General features: G+C 45.3%; 1 protein-coding gene across 3 annotated transcripts in view; it reads left to right on the top strand.

Annotated features, from left to right (window-relative positions):
• The window catches only part of LOC135372798 (synaptic vesicle glycoprotein 2C-like), a 767,922-nt gene that overhangs the window by 719,909 nt on the left and 22,858 nt on the right, over positions 1-25,155 (top strand). For all 3 annotated transcript variants that reach the window (XM_064606261.1, XM_064606262.1, XM_064606263.1), the window contains 6 exons: positions 9,290-9,373; positions 9,992-10,090; positions 10,601-10,689; positions 11,709-11,930; positions 16,089-16,372; positions 17,208-17,367. In XM_064606261.1, the coding sequence (XP_064462331.1) occupies positions 9,290-9,373; positions 9,992-10,090; positions 10,601-10,689; positions 11,709-11,930; positions 16,089-16,372; positions 17,208-17,367 (938 nt within the window). The remainder of the gene's footprint in view (positions 1-9,289; positions 9,374-9,991; positions 10,091-10,600; positions 10,690-11,708; positions 11,931-16,088; positions 16,373-17,207; positions 17,368-25,155) is intronic.

Below are 25,155 nucleotides of genomic sequence, written 5' to 3'. Positions count from 1 at the left end.
CCTCTCGTCAGGGTGAGCTAACTCACCACTGAAAGCCCAATGGAAAGCCAGTGAGGTTTACTAGGGAAAAAATGCCGGGGCTTTTTGGCTGCACGTATAGCATATGTTTGTAAGTGAAACGTCGTCATACTAGTACTGGACAGCTGTCTCGGCCTTCTTGGGCCTCATGAGCAGTACGCACGCTGGCAACGTTTGACTGGAAGGCTTCAGAAGGTGACGTAACACGTAATTCCTCCCGTCAGGGTGAACTAAATCACCACTGGAAGCCCACTGCAAAGCCAGTGAAGTTTAGTACGGGAAAAATTGTCGAGGCTTGTTGAACGCACGTATAGCGTATGTTTGTAAGTCAAACGCCGCCATGCGAGTACTGGACAGCTGTTTCGGCCTTCTTGGGCCTCATCAGCAGTACGCAGGCAGGCAACGTTTGACTGGATGGCTTCAGAAGGTCACGTAACGCGTGATTCCTCTCGTCAGGGTGAGCTAACTCACCACTGAAAGCCCAATGGAAAGCCAGTGAGGTTTACTAGGGAAAAAATGCCGGGGCTTTTTTGCTGCACGTATAGCCTATGTTTGTAAGTCAAACGTCGCCATGCCAGTACTGGACATCTGTCTCGGCCTTCTTGGTCCTCATGAGCAGTACGCAGGCAGGCAACGTTTGACTGGATAGCTTCAGAAGGTCACGTAACACGCGATTCCTCTCGTCAGGGTGAGCTAACTCACCACTGAAAGCCCAATGGAAAGCCAGTGAGGTTTACTAGGGAAAAAATGCCGGGGCTTTTTTGCTGCACGTATAGCCTATGTTTGTAAGTCAAACGTCGCCATGCCAGTACTGGACATCTGTCTCGGCCTTCTTGGTCCTCATGAGCAGTACGCAGGCAGGCAACGTTTGACTGGATAGCTTCAGAAGGTCACGTAACACGCGATTCCTCTCGTCAGGGTGAGCTAACTCACCACTGAAAGCCCAATGGAAAGCCAGTGAGGTTTACTAGGGAAAAAATGCCGGGGCTTTTTTGCTGCACGTATAGCCTATGTTTGTAAGTCAAACGTCGCCATGCCAGTACTGGACATCTGTCTCGGCCTTCTTGGTCCTCATGAGCAGTACGCAGGCAGGCAACGTTTGACTGGATAGCTTCAGAAGGTCACGTAACACGCGATTCCTCTCGTCAGGGTGAGCTAACTCACCACTGAAAGCCCAATGGAAAGCCAGTGAGGTTTACTAGGGAAAAAATGCCGGGGCTTTTTTGCTGCACGTATAGCCTATGTTTGTAAGTCAAACGTCGCCATGCCAGTACTGGACATCTGTCTCGGCCTTCTTGGTCCTCATGAGCAGTGCGCAGGCAGGCAACGTTTGACTGGATAGCTTCAGAAGGTCACGTAACACGCGATTCCTCTCGTCAGGGTGAGCTAACTCACCACTGAAAGCCCAATGGAAAGCCAGTGAGGTTTACTAGGGAAAAAATGCCGGGGCTTTTTTGCTGCACGTATAGCCTATGTTTGTAAGTCAAACGTCGCCATGCCAGTACTGGACATCTGTCTCGGCCTTCTTGGTCCTCATGAGCAGTACGCAGGCAGGCAACGTTTGACTGGATAGCTTCAGAAGGTCACGTAACACGCGATTCCTCTCGTCAGGGTGAGCTAACTCACCACTGAAAGCCCAATGGAAAGCCAGTGAGGTTTACTAGGGAAAAAATGCCGGGGCTTTTTGGCTGCACGTATAGCATATGTTTGTAAGTGAAACGTCGTCATACTAGTACTGGACAGCTGTCTCGGCCTTCTTGGGCCTCATGAGCAGTACGCACGCTGGCAACGTTTGACTGGAAGGCTTCAGAAGGTGACGTAACACGTAATTCCTCCCGTCAGGGTGAACTAAATCACCACTGGAAGCCCACTGCAAAGCCAGTGAAGTTTAGTACGGGAAAAATTGTCGAGGCTTGTTGACTGCACGTATAGCGTATGTTTGTAAGTCAAACGCCGCCATGCGAGTACTGGACAGCTGTTTCGGCCTTCTTGGGCCTCATCAGCAGTACGCAGGCAGGCAACGTTTGACTGGATGGCTTCAGAAGGTCACGTAACGCGTGATTCCTCTCGTCAGGGTGAGCTAACTCACCACTGAAAGCCCAATGGAAAGCCAGTGAGGTTTACTAGGGAAAAAATGCCGGGGCTTTTTTGCTGCACGTATAGCCTATGTTTGTAAGTCAAACGTCGCCATGCCAGTACTGGACATCTGTCTCGGCCTTCTTGGTCCTCATGAGCAGTACGCAGGCAGGCAACGTTTGACTGGATAGCTTCAGAAGGTCACGTAACACGCGATTCCTCTCGTCAGGGTGAGCTAACTCACCACTGAAAGCCCAATGGAAAGCCAGTGAGGTTTACTAGGGAAAAAATGCCGGGGCTTTTTGGCTGCACGTATAGCATATGTTTGTAAGTGAAACGTCGTCATACTAGTACTGGACAGCTGTCTCGGCCTTCTTGGGCCTCATGAGCAGTACGCAGGCAGGCAACGTTTGACTGGAAGGCTTCAGAAGGTGACGTAACACGTAATTCCTCCCGTCAGGGTGAACTAAATCACCACTGGAAGCCCACTGCAAAGCCAGTGAAGTTTAGTACGGGAAAAATTGTCGAGGCTTGTTGACTGCACGTATAGCGTATGTTTGTAAGTCAAACGCCGCCATGCGAGTACTGGACAGCTGTTTCGGCCTTCTTGGGCCTCATCAGCAGTACGCAGGCAGGCAACGTTTGACTGGATGGCTTCAGAAGGTCACGTAACGCGTGATTCCTCTCGTCAGGGTGAGCTAACTCACCACTGAAAGCCCAATGGAAAGCCGGTGAAGTTTACTAGGGAAAAAATGCCGGGGCTTTTTGGCTGCACGTATAGCACATGTTTGTAAGTCAAACGTCGCCATGCCAGTACTGGACATCTGTCTCGGCCTTCTTGGTCCTCATGAGCAGTACGCAGGCAGGCAACGTTTGACTGGATAGCTTCAGAAGGTCACGTAACACGCGATTCCTCTCGTCAGGGTAAGCTAACTCACCACTGAAAGCCCAATGGAAAGCCAGTGAGGTTTACTAGGGAAAAAATGCCGGGGCTTTTTGGCTGCACGTATAGCATATGTTTGTAAGTGAAACGTCGTCATACTAGTACTGGACAGCTGTCTCGGCCTTCTTGGGCCTCATGAGCAGTACGCAGGCAGGCAACGTTTGACTGGATAGCTTCAGAAGGTCACGTAACACGCGATTCCTCTCGTCAGGGTGAGCTAACTCACCACTGAAAGCCCAATGGAAAGCCAGTGAGGTTTACTAGGGAAAAAATGCCGGGGCTTTTTGGCTGCACGTATAGCATATGTTTGTAAGTGGAACGTCGTCATACTAGTACTGGACAGCTGTCTCGGCCTTCTTGGGCCTCATGAGCAGTACGCACGCTGGCAACGTTTGACTGGAAGGCTTCAGAAGGTGACGTAACACGTAATTCCTCCCGTCAGGGTGAACTAAATCACCACTGGAAGCCCACTGCAAAGCCAGTGAAGTTTAGTACGGGAAAAATTGTCGAGGCTTGTTGACTGCACGTATAGCGTATGTTTGTAAGTCAAACGCCGCCATGCGAGTACTGGACAGCTGTTTCGGCCTTCTTGGGCCTCATCAGCAGTACGCAGGCAGGCAACGTTTGACTGGATGGCTTCAGAAGGTCACGTAACGCGTGATTCCTCTCGTCAGGGTGAGCTAACTCACCACTGAAAGCCCAATGGAAAGCCGGTGAAGTTTACTAGGGAAAAAATGCCGGGGCTTTTTGGCTGCACGTATAGCACATGTTTGTAAGTCAAACGTCGCCATGCCAGTACTGGACATCTGTCTCGGCCTTCTTGGTCCTCATGAGCAGTACGCAGGCAGGCAACGTTTGACTGGATAGCTTCAGAAGGTCACGTAACACGCGATTCCTCTCGTCAGGGTGAGCTAACTCACCACTGAAAGCCCAATGGAAAGCCAGTGAGGTTTACTAGGGAAAAAATGCCGGGGCTTTTTGGCTGCACGTATAGCATATGTTTGTAAGTGAAACGTCGTCATACTAGTACTGGACAGCTGTCTCGGCCTTCTTGGGCCTCATGAGCAGTACGCACGCTGGCAACGTTTGACTGGAAGGCTTCAGAAGGTGACGTAACACGTAATTCCTCCCGTCAGGGTGAACTAAATCACCACTGGAAGCCCACTGCAAAGCCAGTGAAGTTTAGTACGGGAAAAATTGTCGAGGCTTGTTGACTGCACGTATAGCGTATGTTTGTAAGTCAAACGCCGCCATGCGAGTACTGGACAGCTGTTTCGGCCTTCTTGGGCCTCATCAGCAGTACGCAGGCAGGCAACGTTTGACTGGATGGCTTCAGAAGGTCACGTAACGCGTGATTCCTCTCGTCAGGGTGAGCTAACTCACCACTGAAAGCCCAATGGAAAGCCGGTGAAGTTTACTAGGGAAAAAATGCCGGGGCTTTTTGGCTGCACGTATAGCACATGTTTGTAAGTCGAACGTCGTCATGCCAGTACTGGACAGCTGTCTCGGCCTTCATGGGCCTCATGAGCAGTACGCAGGCAGGCAACGTTTGACTGGATGGCTTCAGAAGGTCACGTAACACGTGATTCCTCCCGTCAGGGTGAGCTAACTCACCACTGGAAGCCCAGTGGAAAGCCAGTGAAGTTTACTAAGGAAAAAATGCCTGGGCTTTTTGGCTGCACGTATAGCATATGTTTGTAAGTCAAATGTCGCCATGCCAGTACTGGACAGCTGTTTCGGCCTTCTTTTTACTTATAACTTACTTATAACTTGGTAATTTACGGCGCACAGGATGCTCTATATCGGCTTTTTGTTTGTAGGATCCGGAATGTTAACTACACATTCAATCATATTATGGTTCGGCTGAATTCATCTGGCGCTGATCTTGTCCCCTAGAAATGTTATTTCCTTCAGTCTAAACTTGAATTTTTCACCATTCAGGTTGATTTCCGGAGCTTGTGCCGCTGCAAATGCGTTCTTAAGTGGAACGTCGTGCTCCCTTCTTTTGGAACGTCAAATGAGGACATAACCAATGCACCTCTTTCACATGGAAGTCGGGCAAATATTTATTTATTTATTGTTAGAAACCAGAAGCATTACATGGGTGAAGAATATACAAAAGAAAATTATAACAATCACTGAATCTTCATGTAGCTGGGAAGCCAGACAGTCTGGCGTCCAAATCGAAAATACAAAACAAGAACATAACTATGTGGGCTGAGAAGTAAGGTGATGCGCTTCTGCTGACTTGAAGCGTGAATGATCATGGATGGATGTGATTCCTTCGAGCAATGAATTCCAAAGTTTGATGGCGCGTGGGTAGGAGGAGTGATATGCGTTGGTGTGACAGAAAAATAGTTCACCATTGTAAAAATGGTCCACAGGCCTGCTCGTGTGGTGAGGTTAGCGGATGTAGGAGGTTAGAGGCACAGATGAATGGAAACCGTTGTGAAATAAATATAGAGTTTAATAGTTGGACGGTGCTCTGAAGGGTCCAGATCAAAAGTGCATTTCGAACCGGTGACGCTAGTGGAAGAGCAGTAGGCATTGGCGATGAATCGAACGGCACGATTTGGGACGGATTCGGCGGGTCGAGACATGAAGCATTGGTGAGGATGCCAGATACATGAGGCAAATTCTAGTTTTGGACAGATGAATGCTGTATACGCCAAACGTTTGACTTTGGGAGGTGCATTTGGGATTGCGTTTGGGATCGGCTCACTGATATGAATCGAATAAATATCTGTTACATGTGCTGCCGAAACACTTTTTGTGCTGACGGCAAGCCTGAGGATTCTGTATCGCCCGAACGGCGTCGCAAACGTACATGTTTTTGTCGTTTCCTCATCAACCGGAATCTGATGGAAGCCGCTATTCGCATCAAGCCTGCTGAAGACTTTCCTCACTCCCGCTTTCCCGACACTGCTTTCGTCAATCCCGCTTCTATATCCGCTTGTTGAGGTAGCACATGTTGACCAACCGGGGATTCGTGAACACACGAAGGCTGCCGTTTTTCTTAGCGACTATCACGAACCCAGTCTGTCGCCTCAGTCACTAGTACAATCACGCCCTTGTCCACGATTCTCTCTAACTCATCTGTGAGAGGTGTCCGAAGTTCGTATCCAACCCGCCACGCGGTTTGCACTACAGTTTGAGAGCCACCTTTCATGACATTATGATAACTTATCTTTGTCGTACCCAAACCTTTCAAGACATTGGGCCAGAGCGACAGAACCCGACCTTTCAGACCCTGTTCTTCTGTGACCTGAGCTACTCTCTTGACGAAGCCAAGCCAGGGGCGCGAAATTGTAGTAGAAATCTATAGTAGCTGAAAACTGACGTGACCTCCGGAGCGGGATCAATGACTGAGGACTAACCACCCTATTTTTTTCTTTTTTGATTATCGCCGATGACGTAAATGGCGTGTTGTCTCTCTCACTACTTTCCTCCTCTCTGCTCTGTTCCCGTCGCCCCCCCCCCCCTTTTGTTGTTCTTTTTTTTTCTTCCATTCACTGTTTTTTCGGTTCGCGTTTGTCGGAATGCAGTGGGAGTGAGAGGAATACGACGGAGGTTTGTTTTTGTCACGTGAAGTATTTTATTGTGCGACATACGGTTATGGAAGCAAGAGTACACAATATGACTACGGCAACGAAAACAACATGACATCAATATTCCTCCGGAATTTGCTTGCAGAAGCCTGATAATGCCGAACTGCCTCTGGCAAGGACTGCTACTGGGGACTGGAGCTCAGTGACTGCAAGATGAAAATTAGTATAAGATATACAGCTATGCATGTGAAAGTTGCCATGTTAATAGACAGAATAAAAGTGCTATTGAACACGAACAAAATAAGAACGGTGGTAGGGTTGTGAGAAGCTCACAGCCATGGGGCGTGATGGGCGACCTTAGTACAAAAATACATTTTATTGCGCTACTTCACAATGATATATTCAGGCCGAATAGCCTGACAAACTTGGCTTGGCGCTACGTACAGAACAGCTACTAAGTTAACGTCAGACAGAACTTGTCGAGCGAAATCACCGAGAATCAGAATTACAGTAGCGTCATACCTTTATACAGTACGACTTGAGCGGGTATTTAATCATGACATTTAGATTATATTGTTCCACGAAAAGAAATATAGTCTACCATCGTATCTGCAAATCTACGCTGTCTCGGTCACAGCGTATTCCAGTTGCGATTTACAGTAGCTGTTAAGCAACTTATTCACAATACACGAAGTGAATGCGGTGTTGTAAGGCAACAAGCAATGACAAATGACTTACCTGTCGGCAGTCGTTGACCGGGTATCGGGTACGTGGCGTTCGGGCGCTCGAAAACTTTCTACACCAAGAAGCAGAGCAGAAATGTTGCGCAGACATCTTCCCTGGCAGCTGTGACTGTTCGAGGACACTCACATGATACGGCATGCGTTTTTAAACAGGAAAAGTCAGAACTCATAGTCCAACCCACTACGCAACACGAGCCGTCCGAAACGGATGCCGGCGACTCCGTGAACGCCGCTTCCAACCGCCACAGCCGCCGCGCTGTCACCTGTTTGAGCGCTGGCGAAGAAATTTGAAAACGGCCAATCATCACTCAGAAAACGAATTCATCCTCATGGGAACCAATCAGTAATCACTAGCCACCGGATGTCTCCATAACGTTCAATTGATGACGTTTTCTGACGTCCGATGACGTGAAAAGCGTTCAAACCCAGTGTTGCCAATTTAGCGAATTTGCCGCCAGTTCTGGCGGATTCGTCTTGCATCTAATGTGAAAAAAAAAAAAGTTTAGTGGCTAGCAGGAACTTTGTCGGGGTCCGGGTTGAATTTATGGGATTCTAGCGGATTCAGACTGTCACAGCATTTTGGCTGAAAAGCCCGGAAAATCAATTTGTTCCCCTGGAGTTTGCTAATTACCTACCGAAGGCAGTCACCTGAAATTTTGCAATCAGACGGCAGTTTGCTCTGAAAAAGCTCACTTTCGACTCGCTCTCATTCCTGCACTGCAAGAACCTCCTTGATCTTTTTGTAGAAAACACACCTCTAATAACGCAGTCAGGGAACAACGTTTAGTGCCTGACACCTTAGTAATTCGGGCCGTAACCTCGCGCCATACGGACAGAAACGACTTTGCTCTGTCCTTAGGGCACAAAATTAAGGCCGTGACTAATATGGCCGTGACCTGTTGCGATAACCCAGTACAGCATTGTTTAGAAGCGGAGACAATCACATATCACCAAATAAATTTGCACCAGAACACGAATTAAAGTAATGCGTAAGGACATCTTGCTCCCTTTTGTAGTGGCCACAAAGTATACCGATTGCTGTTCCTAATGGGAGGTGGAGTCGCATCCATGGCTTCCTTTCCCGTTTTCACTAGCGTCTGTTGCAGTGTGTACTCTTCTGTGCTGCTGACAGGCGAAAAATGAGTCCCCAACGAATGGCCCCGGGATCCTCTGCCAAGTGCATCGCTACGTTGCTGAATGGCGGCAGATTCGACAGTAACGGTGGAGTGCCGATTCTGTGGCTATGTGTGAAAGCACTCACACCTGAAGGCGCATGGAGAGAGTGCAAAGCACAGAAAAGCATTCGGACATTTCACGTCCGGTCAACACACAGTACGCATAGCCCCGAGGAAAGTCAATCCATCCATGAGACCGAAGGTAGGACAGAGCTTTTATTTGCTGAACACAGTTGAGTGCTGACCGCCGACTATCTTGCGCTGTGGCAAAGGAATATAGGATGCATCGGTCCAACTGTTCAGCTATTTGGAAGAACATGCTTTTTTCACGCTTCAAGGAGGATTTTGACCGCACCTTCAGCCAGCTGAACTTGATAACGAACAAGTTGCGCAATGTAAGAGGTGCTTCGTGTACCACCTCCTCTCTTCAAGTTGTCAGGAACATCGGAAAGAAATGAAAGTGAATGCGAAGCAATCTCCTAAAACACCATAAATACAGGTGCAATATACATCAATCTCAACATGTACAGGCACTTTTCAGCGTGTAGCGGATTTTAGCGGATCATTCATCTAGAATGTTGGCAACACTGCTCATAACCTGGACACAAGGACCATCTAGGTCTAAGGTAAATTTGGGACGAATGGTTTCAAACTAGATAGTCCTAATTGTTTGCAACTCAATTATCCAAGAATAGAGTCATCAAACTAATAAAAGTCCCGGTATACTGCTCATGAATGTGCTTAGCTGCCTGATGACCGAATTTTCGTTTTGATTGGATGGCACAGGTTGGTCGGGACGTCGAGGCTATGTTTGTTTACCAGCAGATATTCAAGATGAACCACACCAACAAACCAGCTGCCGAATATCAGGTATGTTGACATGGCAGCAATGGGAATACAATAAGTAGTTCGCTTACACGAATCGTAAACGGAGTGATTCAGTTTTGAGCCCGCATTCTTAGGAAGAGTGGTCAGATTCTAACCAGGAGAGAAAGGTTTGTCGAACGACGACATGTTAGCTGTCGTGCTGAAGCAATAACTTTCAGTATCAAGAACAGCAACCGCGTTAATCTGAGTAACCCTTTCCATGAATAGTTTATGCACATAGAAGAAGCGCGGAATATAACGCATATGACGACGGGAAGCATAACGTAACTCGTTAAAACGTTCTTTAATATATAGTGTACGGTGCTTAAATACCTCAGGGGTGCACTATGGGATGCCGCAACGTTTAGCATGGATACGTTGCTGCAGTTGCCGTTTGTACGCCAGGTTACTGTATTCTTTTCTTCACATCTATACTACTGTTTTGAAATTTACTTCAACCCGCGTTCTTTCGTGTTCCGCATTGCGGACAGCCAAATGCATTAATAAGTTATTTGCTTCTGGTTCCTCGAACAACTGCAGCACGTCAGCAAGAGATATGTGACGTAAAGTCCTGCCCAGCGAAGTGGAGTTTGAACTTGCCACTTTTGTATCCCTTATTAGCTCACAGAACTGGAACTTCCAGGAAGGAGAGCGTTCCACGGAATTCCACCCGCCGCAAATCGGACGCTTATTTCTGACTTTTGCTTCTCCTTAGAAAGCGTAAGTCACCTAATTATTATCTTGGTACCTGAAATATTCTGTACATTTCCGAGCTTCAGTTAGTGGAGATTCGATTTTCTGTCATCGTTCCAAACTGAAATGGGTCGCGTTATAACGAGTCAAACTCGTTATAGATAGTGTTATAGTGTTATATAGTTATAGTGTTATAGAAACTGACCTAGATAGACTGTAGAGCTAACTGCATATTGACAGCATTAAATCACAAGCGTCAAGAAGTGTCCTCATTTACTCTTCTTCATGATACCGTGTCCTGCAGACGAGGACGGCTTTGTTAGACATCTGTAACAGAACGTAGGCGTCCCAGAACTACCGCGATAACAACTACTGTGATATTAAGAAAAAAAACTTGATGGTTGAAGTTTTCGGCTTCATTTATTGGTTTTCGACTATTAATTCACATTTCGAATGGGCCAAGTTGTAATAGTAGTTGATGAAGTCTTCGTTTCAGAATATACTAATCATGGAACCATTGTTTGTACTTCTTTCCAGTTTTGGAGTTCTTTCTTCCAAATATTTTGCTCGCCCTTCATGAAAATCACCTTTATACTACTCGTCGTCTGGTTCACAACGTCCTTCGGGTAAGAATTTCCAACCAATGCCATTTCACTAACCAGCGAATTATCGATAAAAATATAGTAATGGCCATTCTGAATTTCATACATGTCACCCCTTGGAATTTCCGTTTCTGTGTTTGGTTTGCAACTCCCTGTCAAAATGACGTAAAGGAAATTGCAATGTCACATGGACTTGCGCTTGCCCTCCCAAGTTGTGCTGGAGTCGCATAGCGTCAGCGCGATTTCGACGTGAAAATTGGCCGATTTTCGGCGCTTAACTCGGAAAAACGACATAAAATGTGTCGCGTACCCTGGGTACCTGCGGCTTTGGAGATATGTCATGAACGTAAAAGAAAATGAGATTACTAGAAATATCATGCCGTGAACATATACATGTTGAATTACGCGTGACTGTGGTAACATTATAAACTCATAATCTGAAAATAATTTCGTCACTACTTCTTAAGCTAAAACGAAACAGCTACATGCGTATGATCCTGAGAGTGCAGAAGATAGCTGCGTAAAATACTGTCGTTGTAAGACCGCGTTGTAGGGGAGCATTTCGCACAGCAAAAGATGGCGATTTGAAAGAACGCGCCAAATGGCACCGAAAACATGCACCAAGTGTCACGAAATCCAAACATGATCATACAAAGCATTTCGTAAAGCAAGTTATTCGCTTCAGGGGGGGGGGGGGGGGGGACAGGTGAACTCATCTTGGTCGTCGGTTACGCCATATTTTATAAACTTTTGGTTCGCTCCAACTGAGCAAAACTAAAATTTCTCATCGGAAGTTACCAGTTCCAGCATGGGAAGCTCAATCTCTCAACTTAAAAGTCAACCCTATTCTCAACTCCATAATGCAAGAGCCTGAGTGTGAGCACACAAATGGACGGCACGAACACACGAATCAAAATAGCAAAGTTTGAAACTTTGCTGGTTTGAGCCGTGTGTTCGTGTCGTCCCTGTGTGTGCCTAGCCTCACGCTCTTACATTATGGAGTTCATCCACCAGCTGGCCTGTATATCTTGCCCTTTTCTCAGGTTGTATGGAATGGGCATCTGGTTCCCGGAATATCTCAAGCAGCTTCAGGTGGAATCTTATACGGCGGATATGACGTTTGAGACAAACCACAACGTCCACAACTACGTATTCAACTACTCCATTGAGAATACTCACTTTGAAGACTGTGTCTTCCGCAATGTCCGCTTTTCGGGCATCGTCCTCAACCACGTTCTTTTCAGTAACTGTACGTTCTTTAACAGGTGAGTAACTCAGTGAACAGTTGATTGTTTACTAAGGGAACGGCTTCGTAGTGGACTTCGTCTATGTCATAAACATATGTTAATTACGACGTCATCGGAAGTAATGATAATTCATAATCCGTGGCTACGTCACGAGACAACGATTTCAAAAACGAAAATACAGGGATCAGCCTATGGATTAATTTCGCCTGCCTGTATGTTGCTGATGTGCGCTGAAATCTTAGCAAACGGTGCGCCGAAACGTAACGTCCCTACCGGAAGACGGTTTGTCTAATCAACTAGTGCCCTTCAACGGAACAAGTGTGCCTCTAGCCCCGATATTGCAGTCTCGTATAGCACGCGTTATCGATATTTTTGAAGTTGGCGCTCTGTAAACGTCATGCCGAAGCACGTGAAAACCGTTTTGGTGGGCCGCCATTTGAAGAGACGCGAGAGCTCATCGCGAACCACGTGCGAAGTGATGCATTTAACGTATGTTACGACAAATTGAAGATCGCGGCCAGCAGTTCTGACTTGGATGACACGAGTATTCAAAATCCCGAATGCAACCACTTCATTGCTATCAGTTCGTGTTGCTAGTACCGCAATCATATTAGAACGTACGAGGTGAAGCACGTATGGAGGAATGCAGTCTAGTATTTTTCTTTTCTGTGTCTTAGTCGTGCCGCTGCCCGCTTGCAGCGTGGCCAACCACAGCAAGCAGTTTTTCATCTTCACCACCACCACTCCACCACACATTGTGCGTTCACCACAGAACCTTCTATCATGGACAGGCAGTTACCTGTGTTCGGAAGGGCAGGTGTCCTTGAACTATGTTTTGGACGCTGGAGCTGTGTTCTGGACGGAGAGAGTTGCGCGAAATGAATAACTCCTGTGACGCCGTCTTATTCAGATAATGTAATGGAAAATCGCTGATTCACCGAATGAAATATCGCCTGGAAAGCATCTGCATCCCGATACATTTCCTCGTTAACGCTTGCGATAAGTTAAACCTCCAAAGTAACGATTTCCTGCTGAAACTAGCTGACTTCCTGCACCAGCGACATTAGACCGTCTAAAAGGGATGTGCCATTCCACGCCAAGTGATCCAGAGGTGCCGCTCGACCCCCCCCCCCCTAGAATTTTCTGTGATTTTTTTAGTGGTTCTTTATGACTCCGAAGCAACAGAACATTGGTCTTTTCTAACGAAATTCAAATTTATAGGGTGCAGAGCCCCTCAAAGATGCAGTGCTTGGCAAAAACCTATGTCCGTTTAAGCAGGTATTACGGCCCACGTAAGCCACGGAGCACGTTAGAAAGCGTCTTAGTTGATAGGGGAGAGTTCATTTTACTGTATGTAAGCAGTTTTCACCATCGCACTCGACAGGCTCGACGCTTGTGGCGTGCACGAAATTTGCAATGTTTGTGCAACTTTACCAATTTTTTTGCAACATAAAATTCTAGAATTTCTTCTTCAAAATTTTTTGTCGGGTAGACCCCTTGCTGTACTTTCAACACAAAAATTCTAACCCCGCCGGTGCACTGTAAGCTGCATAAAAAATTGGGAAGTTGTAAAATTCGACAAAATGTACATTTTTGGCCGAAAATTCGCTGTGAGGAGGTCGGGATAGAAGCGTGATGAAGGTGTCATTTGATGCATCGTCTTCCTAGCAAGACGTAGCAAAAAAATCTCAGAGGTACTTTTTGTTAAACTCAAATAATATTTTTTTAATTGAAGGTAACTTCGTAAACGTGTATGCGCACAGCGGCGCATCGTACCGAATGAAGAACTGAGCGGGTCACTCACAAAACACTAGACGGAAAGAAAACACTAGGCAGTCGCATTATTCAAGAGCAAACAGTGGTTGCAAACACGTGTTTGGCTCCTTCGAGACCCGACGGTTGTGCAGTGAGCGCTCATAATGCTGGCCATCTTGCGCTCTCACAAAACTTTTAGCCAGCTCACGGTGGTGCTAAGTGAGAGATAAGTAAAGAATGGGGATAGGAGTCCATTCAGGCTTCATTGTACCATATGGTTCATATTTGAACGTGTGGTGTCCGGCATCCATCAGTCGAGTCGTTGACATGACTAGAGTAATCACGATATGAACAGTGATCAAGTACTGCCGCGGTAGTACAAGTAGTACACACGCGGAGAATGCTTTCACCACTAAGTTCCTTGGATGTACCATTGTTCCTTTCTTTTTTCTTTTTTTTTTGCATGTGTGTGTTAACTCGTTCCAGTATTGGGAAGAGAACCTTTTAGCTGTCCACTCCTCTTGCACGTATATAAAACTTATTAAGTAGCTGTGATGTACGACCTTTTCGCTTTGTGCGCCAACAGTTGTGACGTGCGTATAAGAGAAAAATTGTGTCAGTCACGGGTTCTGTCACTTTTGATATCGCATTATTTGATATTTGATATCGGAAGGGGTTAAGTTAGTGTTTTTTTTTTGTGAGTTGAGCTGCGAAAGTCAAGATCTAAGCCAAGGGACAAGTCGGAAATTCCCATATCTCCCTGAAGCCATTTTAAGGTCTTGTTTATACACTAAAGCGTCTTCACATGGCAAGCAGTATAAATGTGCTCTTCCTCGTACGCTCACCCATGTTTCTCTGAAATAACCATCCCCCGTATGCAAGATGACTATGAAAGAAACGTTGGACCTGACCTGAATAACGCAGTACATGTATCATAGCTCTGTACATAACAGAAACGCCCGGAAGTAGCTTATACGGTATCGAAAGTGATAGCATCCGTGACTGGCAAAATTTTCTGTTATACGTACATCTCAACTCTTGGCGCACAAAGCGAAAAGATCGTACATTACAGCTACTAAGTAAGTTTTATATGCGTGCAAGAGGAGTGGACGGCTAAAAGGATCTGTTTCCAATACTGAAATGAGTTAACATGCACATCAAAAAAGAAAAGAATGGAAAGAATCATACGAGGAACTTACCGGTTAAAGCATTCTCCGCTTGTGTTCGGTGCAGGTATATATACTTGATCACTGTTCATGTTTTTGGCTACTGTACTCATGTAGACGACTCGACTGACGGATGTCGGATGCCACACACCCAAAAATCAAACATATGGTACCATGAAACCTGAATGGACTCCTACCCCCATGTCTTTACTTATCTCTTATTTACCATCAGCGTGAGCTGGCTACAAGTTTGCTTAGTGCGCAAGATGGCCAGCTTAATGAGCGCTCACTGCACAACCGTCCGGGCACGAAGGAGGCAAACACGTGTTCGCAACCATTATTTGCTCTTCGATATTGCTACTGCCTAGTGTTTTCTTTCCGTCTAGTGTTCTGTGAGTGACCCACTCACTTATACATTCGGTACGCTGCGCCGCAGCGCGAATACACGTTTGCGAAGTTACCTTCAATTAAAAAAATATTATTTGAGTTTAACAAAAAGTAGCTCTGAGATTTTTTTGCTACTTCTTGCTAGGAAGATGGTGCATCGAATGACGCCTTGATCATCCTTCTATCCCGACCTCCTGACACCGAATTTTTCGGTCAAAAATGTGCATTGTGTCAAATTTTTACAACTTCCCGATTTTTTACTGCGGTTTACAGTGCACCGGCGGGATGGGATTTTCTGTGTTGAAAGTGCAACACCGGGAGTACTGACAAAAAATTTTGAAGAACAAATTCTAAATTTTTATACTTAAAAAAAATTGGTAAACTTTCACAAACTTTCGTGCAGGCCACAAGCGTCGAGCCCGTCGAATACGATTGTGAAAATTTCTTACATACAGTAAAATGAAGTCTCCCCAATCAAATGAGATGCTTTTTAACGTGCTTTGTGCCTTACGTGGGCCATAATACCTGATTAAACCGACATAGGGTTTCGCCAAGCACTACATTTTTGAGGGGCTCTGCACCCTATAAATTTCGATTTCGTTAGAAAAGACTAATGTTCTGTCGCTTTCGAAGTCATAAGGAACCACAAAAAAATGATCACATAAAATTCTAGGGGGGGTCGAGCGGCACCTCTGGATCACTTGGCGTGGAATGGCCCAGATGTCTTTCTCCTTTTATCACACATTCGGTAACCGAGGAGCAGGGCCTTTCCTTTTTTTTACGCTGTAGTTTATGCAAAGACGTGATACATAGCCGCCAAACTGTTCCCGTCGCAACACTGAATCATTTTTATATATGCATTTTGTAGCACATTCAGCGATGTGCGGTCAAGCCGAAGCCTCTTCAGTTCCTGTGACTTCCATCGTGTGAAATTTGTGGATACCGATTTCTACGAATCTCGCTTTGACAACTGTGACTTCAGTAACAGCACCACCTTCCTCAACCGAAGGACAGGATGTCCCATCGACTTCGACATCAACTTCCAACTCTCGGACGTCTTCGTGCAGAACCTGTTTGCTCAGTTGGCCATCATTCCGGGGAACATTATATCATCCTGCGTCATCGACAGGTTCGGCAGGGTGCGAACACTTGGTAAGACTAGGAGTACTGTTGGATACTTGTGTCACTGACACATAGCACATATTTAGTGGCAGAAGCGTCGTAGGCTACTGCATGTCTCACATCAAAAAATTATTTGACGTCGCACGTTTTCATATTTATAGCGGATAAAGAATTGTTCATAACGTTTTTGCTGAACTTCGAAGATGTGTTACCACCCCGAAGGCGTGTAGCTACGATTTGAAGGACGTGTCATCTTATTGGGCTTGAGATGGTGGTATCACGTCAACCCTTGTTTCTCCAAACTAGAAATGACAAGGGGTTCTCTTACGGCTGTGTTAGGCGTTACGTATATCTACCCATTATGTCGCTATGCTACACCTTGCACGTAGCTTGAATCTGAAATATTAGCGAGTCTCCTCGCCTCTCATCAGGTGAGAAAAATTGTGTACAAGGTAGATGGCCCAAAGTTGACGAAATATTGTTGGATGTGCTGATTTTATTCATTTCTCTAGCGCTTGATGAAATGATAAATGTCGTTTGAGGCGTCTTTATTTTTTAAGTGGTCACAAAAGTGGGGGAAGCACGAATTGCGATTAGATCTCATCTTCTGGGCGCTGCTGGAATGTTGCTAAGACCAAACCCAATTAATCGTCCCTCATTAGACAGAACAAATCCCTAAAATAAACTAGCCAAGACGTATTTCACGCCATTCGAGCAACTATAGTATTTTAAAAATGTGTGGGAATGTCATTGGTGTTGAAGGATGTCGTGCCCCATCAAAGGTCGTAGTTACGTGAATCATGTTCTACAGTTAATGGTTATCTCTTAGTTGGCACAATACAAATGGTTTCGTTTATTTCCTTAGGAATATCGATGTTTCTGACGTGCGGAAGTGTCCTTCTGGTCTGGTTAGCGAATAGTCGTCCATCCGTCATTACGTTTCAAGCGATCTTCAACTTTGTGTCTATCTCAGCCTGGAACGCTGTGGACGTTATTACAACGGAATCGTACCCTGCAACTCTCAGGTAGGTTATCCCGCAAGGAGTCACCCATTACATTGCAACTTATACGAATGGCAGACACAGCCTCCATGAAAAGCTTTATATTACCGGATTACTAAGGCATTTCCAGCAAATTGGGAATAGGTAGATTCAGCTATCATAAAGCTCGTGCTACCAAAAACGCGTCAAATGAACAGTGCTTTTAGAACAATCGTATCCTTACTATTTCGCTATACTGTAGTCGACGGATATCCGAAAGCATGCTGCTGTAGAATATCAACACTGATATTCTAAGATAATACTCACAAATAATATAGTTCTCTCAAAGAGATGTTTCTTCAGATACTTGGTAACCAAGCCTGCTCGCTGTATAGTCGTTGCTTTTTGCTTATGCAGTTCCTTTTCTCTTAGCAATTTGATGCATTGCTAGTTGCAAACCATGACGAAAGCCATGCATGACGCGCTCATTAACCTGATCAGTTGTCTGTATATCCCGCTTAAAGGTGTCCGTTCCAAGTAGTTCTGAAGAAGCCCTAAGACAATGTCTATATAGTACACAGTGTCCCGGCTCATAGGCCATATATCTCCAATACACACCTTTTCAAAGCGAAGCGATGGGGCATTTGTCGGGGGGCTCACGGAATAATGCACTTCTGCCCTGCTGCACAGCTCACTGATAATGCCGTTCACGCTGCAATAGGAAGTGAAACGTTCTTATTGGCACGGTGGTTGTTACTTTTTGAGGAATCTGCGAAAGAAATTCTGACTACAATACTGAGGATAACCGCTATAGAGACACACTGACTAACTGTGTGGCGTAAAATACTTTCTAAAATTCTATTTCACCAACAGCTATAGCTGTCGGGTCCAGCTGATACTCAAAAACTTCCAAAGCTGGCAGGTCGCATTTGCATGGTGACGAACATGACTCTGCGACCACATGGGGCACACACAGCTGGTATAGACGAACCAGCGTGCGTTAGCTTGCAATGTGCACCTCACAAAGCATGCACAGCGGTTGTCTGTGTAGCATCGTCTCTTCTTTCCGCATCATAACTGCGTTTGATCCAAACCAACTCGTTGGCATCAGTGCTCTTGCGTTTTCTACCCGCCCTAGAAATGTTGGTGCAGGCTATCATTCATGCATTTTTATCTATTTATTTTGTTTAAATATAACAGAAACTACTTTACACGATTACAACAAAGAACTGCCTGTTTACAGGGAACGTGTTGCATGAGGTAGAATTAAGGCTACGGTCCCACCATTTCCCTTCCCCATCACGTCGAATCCGCCGCTACTACGCTGCGCCACCACCCTTATCTTGTCGGTTAGCGGCCAGCAGGAACTCTGCTTTCTCTAAACAGGTTCCCTAGAAAATCCGTACGCCCAAAATAGCCCTTCTGACTTGGGCTACCCCACGACCCTATTATCCCTTCACAAAGGCAAGAGTCAAAGGCGTTGGTAGACGGAAGGAACGTTTTACGGAAGGTTTCGAGATCCTGCAACGCAAAGACCGGAATACTTCACACTGAGGCAGTATAACAGCATATGCCTCATGTAATGCATGCCTCAGTTTCTAAAAAAAAACAAGTAAATTTCATCACGATTTGCTATCTCTTGTTTTCTCTCTCTTTCCTTTGTTTTTCTTCTTGCTGTAAAAAAGAATTTGTCCGACATACTCCTTTCAATATCAGAAAGCGCGACGGCAACTTTTGAAAAAAAAAAGAAGAAAAGAAAGAAGAGAGAGAGAGAGACAAATACGTCATACGGCGAAGCTAGAAAACAACTGACCTGTTCTCTTCATATTTTTCTGATTTTTTTTATTACGTGTTAGCGCCCCGAAGCAAGTGGGACGATGGCGCTTTCTATTTGTGACAAAAACAAGAGAACATGTTGATTCGGCAAGTTTAGAAGTTTAGATATTGAAACCAAATTTCCTTGTTATATTCCCAACAGACGAATGTCGTTCTCCATATATTTTCCGTGACGCGCTTTTTCTATTTATTTCATCGGTTTGACATTGTTAGCGAAGCACTCTGTGTGGGTAGTGCACAACGCGTAAAACAGCGGACTGCATATTTATGCCCTGGCTCTTTCGCGGACTTGATGGCTGTACATAACTGTCGACATTTATTTGGCTGTCCCACCACATTTTTGTCATTTCTTACGTGGAGGCGCAATAAGCCAGGACACTGTGTAAGCGTCCCTGTCCCACATTTTACCCTCGGTGTCTGTCTTTCTCTTTCATTTTCTCAAACATGACAACGGTTTAGAAAGCATTTGAACTCAGCTGGACAATGTGCACGGAACTACCTTCCGGAGAGCTCTACCTCCATCAATGTTACCAGGAGTTGGTCCACCAAGATGAACCGTTTCATGGGAAAGTCCGAAAGCTACAAGAATTAAACTATACCGTGTGGTTGAAAATTTATAAGACATATTTACGTCAAAAACTGATGTGGCTACTGGAGCACTCTGTTTGTGCGTTGCACTTGTTTCATAAAAAAGAACGGGCAAAACGATTGCCCGGTCACAGGCGCGTATGCTCACTCACACATACACACATCTTTCTGTCACTGCTGGAAAGGGCATGAGCTAACCTGCTCATGCGTTACGTTACTGCAATAACCTCTGTTATTGCAATAAAATGTACGGAAGGTACAACAGCATGCGTATACGTGTTTAGACGACACTGTGTGTTGCTATATGCGTACGAATTGATATACATGTTCCTGCAACAGTACGGGTAGTGTAATATATAATGATATACAGGTGGTTCCATAAGTTTCCGGCCCGACCAACTTTTAATAGTCATACAGACGAAACAAGTGTATCACTTTTCCACATAGTCACCCTTAACTTCGATGCACTTTTGAGACCTTTCAACCATCATTCTTATACCCTTAAAAAAATAGTCCGAAGTTTTGTCCGCAAAATGCTGGAAAACTGCCTCTTGCATCTCACTATCGTTTTCAAATCTCCGTTCTCTGAGATCCCTCTTCAAGTTTGAGAACAGGAAGTAGTCACTCGGTGCCAACTCTGGACTGTAGGGTAAGTGGTGGATTTCTTCAAAGCCGCACTCCTTCAGTGCAGCCTTGGCAACAGAAGCCGTGTGGACAGGTGCATTGTCCTGGAGCAACCGGACACCTCGACTCAACCTGCCGCGCCTCTTTTTCTTGATGGCGTCTCGCAGTCGGTGCAGGAGTGAAGCATAATAAGTCGCATTCACTGTGGTGTTCCTCTCCTTGAAATCGATGAGGAGGATCCCGTGGCAATCCCAAAATATTGTTGCCATGATCTTCTTTGTGGATTGTGTGACCTTGGCTTTTCTTGGGGGTGCTTCTCCTGGTTTACGCCATTCCATCAACTCTTTTTTCGAAAGGGGATCACAGTAGAGCACCATAGTCCCACCCCCTGTGACAAATGACTTCAATATTTCTTCTTCGTTCTCTTGACAGAGCTCCAAAAACTCTTTGGCACAGACGACGCGCTGTTGCTTTTGAACTGACGAGAGAAGTCGTGGCACACATCTCGCACCGACCTTTTTCATGTGAAGGCCCTCGCGGATGATGCGAAAAACGGTTGTTTTGGAAACCCCCAGCCTTTCTGAGATTTCCTTCACCTTCAGACGCCTGTCGCTCAGCACTTCCTCCTCGACAAGGGACAAATTTTCTTGTGTCACCACTTCCACTGTACGACCATCGCGTGGATCATCTTCAATGGACTCTCACCCCTGTCCAAACTGCTTAGCCCAGTCTTTTACCGTTGTGGACGACGGAGAGGCTTCCCTGTACACGTTGTCCAGTCGCGCTTTAATTTCTTTAGGCGAAAGTCCCTCTTTTGTCAAGAATTTTATCACAGCGCGGTACTCGATTTTTTCCATTTTAACTGTAGAGTGCACCCCGGCTGTTTGAAATGCTGCTCTCAAACCGACAAAAGCATGGAGAGGGTTCAGGGTGGTGCTCCGGCCCTCCAACAGATGGCGCCACGCGTCCTTAATCGCATTTTCAAACTTATGATATGAAACATAATCCATTCTTAGTCAGGCGTTTGCTGTCGAGGTCAAACCAAGGATGGAATTTGCAATCCCTGAATGAATACAGTATAGAATTGTGCCGATGGGTCATTAATGTAGCCAGAAAAAAGAAAAAAATAGGAGGAGTTCGATGGGAACTTTACATGGGGTAGATGGAAAGAACGTTTTACGGAAGATTTTCGAGAACGTGCAATGCGAAAGACCAGAATACTTCACACTGAGACAGTCTCACAGCATATGCCTCATCTAATTTTATCAATTCCCCCTCCTCCTAAAAAAAGGGTAAATTGTATCACGATTTGCTATCTCTTGTTCTCTCTCTTTCCTTTGTTTTCCTTCTTGCCATAAAAAATGATTTATCCGACAAAATTTCGTTGCCTACATAACCAATTTTTATTATGATGCAGAAGGTACCTGAACTCATACGCGATACATGACGGCACACACGTGCGAAATTCGGGGACGGGTTTTTTCTTTTGTGTGTGTGGCTGGACTCGTTTCCCTGTTGACAAACGCACACCACAATAAGTGCGAAATTATACATACATACACACACTGCTTTATCGTTCAGAAAAATGTGTAGCGCGTCGTAGCTCAAAAACGATTGTCCGTCCTTTTGGTGTTTTTTCTCACTGCTGTTTCGGGTACCTGCTGTTTTATTTGTTACGTTACTGCCTTCATCATCTGAATTATTGAGGATATAGCTAGTCATCCATGTTTCGTAGTTTGATGCACTTTGAAGGCGGACGACAGTCTGCACGCCTGTTTCTGCGTCACCTTTTAGCCATAACCTTATAAGCGGGAAATCTACTTTGTAATAAAGTGTGGTCAACCCTACGTGCGCTTTCTACTTGTGACAGGACGGTTATGTTAGTGTAACGTGAAGTTCAGCGTCGGTATGAGTGTGGTGAAATGAAGCCGCGTGAAAGTGAAAAACGAGAGAATCACATTTCGGCTCGGCGTGTTTCCATATTATATTACCTGCAAACACATGTAGATGATCGCACGTTTTCTGTGACGAGCTTTCCTTCTTTTATGCTTTTGACATTGTTACTGGAACGCTGTGTGAGTGATGCACAACGCGTAAAACAATTGAAATGACCGGGCCGCTGTAGCGTCGCTCATGATCTCAGTTGTCTCGTGTACGTAAACCCCAATTGTAATAATTATAAAAATAACAATTGAATAGTAGGCTGCATATTCATTATTTATGGCCTGGCGTCTGATCTCCCTGCGAAAGAGAAGTTTTTCGTCTGTCTTATGTCGCCTATTTTCCATATTATCACGTAAATTTTATGGACGGCATTAGAGACGTTGAGCAGCAAAGTAGTTGTTTTGACGAAAACGACAGAGAAAAAAAAACGCAAGAGAGATGGAGGGAAGGAGGAAGGGATAGTACCTTCCACCAAAATATGTCGCAGTCTATTTGGATGGCTCCATAGCACCTCGTGGTTGACCCGAACTCCATACCTTACGAACTAAAATTGCCACCCCGTCCAATTGTCTTGATGGGAAAGTTATGCATCAACGTGTACAACTTTAGGAAGCTGAACTGCATTGTTGCATTTTTGGTGATGAGATATGCCACGTCAGTTCCTCCTGTGTCGCTAAGGTGTGTGTTGGGAGCGCGCAATCGGATTTTTGCGAGATTCACCTAGGTGGTGGCATTCGCTCCACGCTTTTTTCCTTTTTTCATTTCCTTTTTACAAATTATCAGGACTCTCTCTCCGGTTTCGGCTTTTTTTTAGTTTACGATATAGTCCTTTTCTTCGGCCTTGTGATAGTTCGGCTTCATGATATTTCGGCACGTAACAACCATAATTTTGAAAACAGCAACCCGGCCCCTTCCTAATTCCGATATGTTGTACAACCTTGCTGCTTTATCACCAGAAGCATCTCAGGATCATTTTGGAGTGCCATTCAAGAAATCAAGGAACGAAAATTCGTTCCAAGTTCTCCTACGGATTAATGACGTTAGTCACGCAGGTTCCGCAGCATGGTTTCTCTAAAACAGTTGACATGGTTTCAGAAATACCATGTTTTTTATTTTATTTTACTACTTACTAACTAACTAACTACCACGTTTTTGTGGCTTCATAAGAACTATTAGCTGGGAAGCCACATATGTAAGGATGCGTACATGTTCACTTGCAAGAGTCAAGGATGTCGGCAGATGGAAGGAACGTTTTCGGAAGGTTTTCGAGAGCGTGCAATGCGAAAGACAAGAATACATAACACAGAGGTAGTCCCACAGCATATGCATGATCTAATTTTATTAATCCCCCCCCCCCAAAAAAAAAGGTAAATTTTATCACAATTTGCTGTCTCGTGTTCTCTCTCTTTCTTTCGTTTTTCTTTCTGCCATAAAAAAGCATTTGTCCGACAAAATCCCCTTGCCTGCATAACGAATGTTTATCACGGTGCATACAGTACCTGAATTGAGTCATACGCGTTACATTACGGCACACACGTACAGGTCCCGACAAAAGTTTACGGAACACGCGAGCGGTGTATTTTTTCCTCGGTACGTCACCCTAGCGGCTAGCGGAAGCTGGCGAAATCAGGCCAGTTCACTGCCTCAGAGGGGTGGACGACTGCGCTTTTAGCGACACACAGCGGTAGTTTCGGTATCATTACTGTTGTATGTGCCCGCGATGTGAGTTGGATTTAACTGTTGTGCTCGTCAACAACTCGTGACTAACGTCAGTTGTTTATCAATGTCAGCGTCAATTGTTTATCAGCTCGTCACGCGCCGCCCATAATAAAGCAACTGTTTACAAGATACCTTTCTTTCTCTTGTCTACATATCATAGCTTTCGAATAAAAGCAATACATTGTAAAGTGTTGACACCATGATTCATCCTTATCACGATGATAGTGGCTGTCTCAACAATCGTTGAATAACGTGTTGTTGGCGTGCACAACAGTAAAATCCAACTCACTTCGCGGGCATATGCAACAGTAATCATACCGAAACTACCGTTGTGTGTCGCAAAGAGCGCAGTCGTCCACCCCTCTGAGGCAGTGAACTGGCCTGATTTCGCCAGCTTCCGCTTGCCGCTAGGGTGTCGTACCGAGGAGGAAATACACCGCTCGCGTGTTCCGTAAACTTTTGTCGGGACCTGTACGTGATTCGGGGACGGTTTTTTCTTTTGTGTGCTTGCGTGTGTGGCTGGACACGTTTCCTTTTCGACAGACAGTGCGGTGCGTAGCGGCGCTACTAACAGAGCAGCTGTTTTCGCTACTTTTTCAGTAGCGGAGGAGCGCTCGCGCTAAATTTCTAACCAATAGCGGAAAAATAATTCCCGCTACAAATTTTGGTAACGTGTCCGGTACTGCTACCGCTACTTTCCCGCTACTTTAGTGGGCAAGACAAAAGAAGTAACTCGTATTCCACGCCATTTCACTTCGACAAGGCAGTATCCGTGTCACAATCTCGGATGACCAAAGTGATATTTTCTAATTTCTGTACGCTCTTATTCGGCCTAGAATAAAGTTCAGAGCTCGTATCGACATTTTTCGTGCCTATTGTTTCTGCATAAAACAATATTTTATTGCCTAAGCGTTGTGTGGGCTCTACTCATCATGGTTACATACAGGGTGTCCCAGAAAACGGTTCATTGAATTATAATAAAAAAACTACGCCACCTAGTATCATGCGGTCAACGGCATTTGTTCTTACTAGGTTTTTGCCACCTGCTAATGTGAATGTCATGTACTCCAAGTTTAATTATGTAAATATTTGCGAACTGAACTCGGAAATTTGCCAAGTAAA

The sequence above is a fragment of the Ornithodoros turicata genome, unplaced genomic scaffold, assembly GCF_037126465.1.
Source record: "Ornithodoros turicata isolate Travis unplaced genomic scaffold, ASM3712646v1 Chromosome17, whole genome shotgun sequence".
NCBI lineage: Eukaryota > Metazoa > Arthropoda > Arachnida > Ixodida > Argasidae > Ornithodoros > Ornithodoros turicata.
Note: the sequence above shows the minus strand (reverse complement) of the source record. Positions and strands in the feature narration are given on the sequence as shown.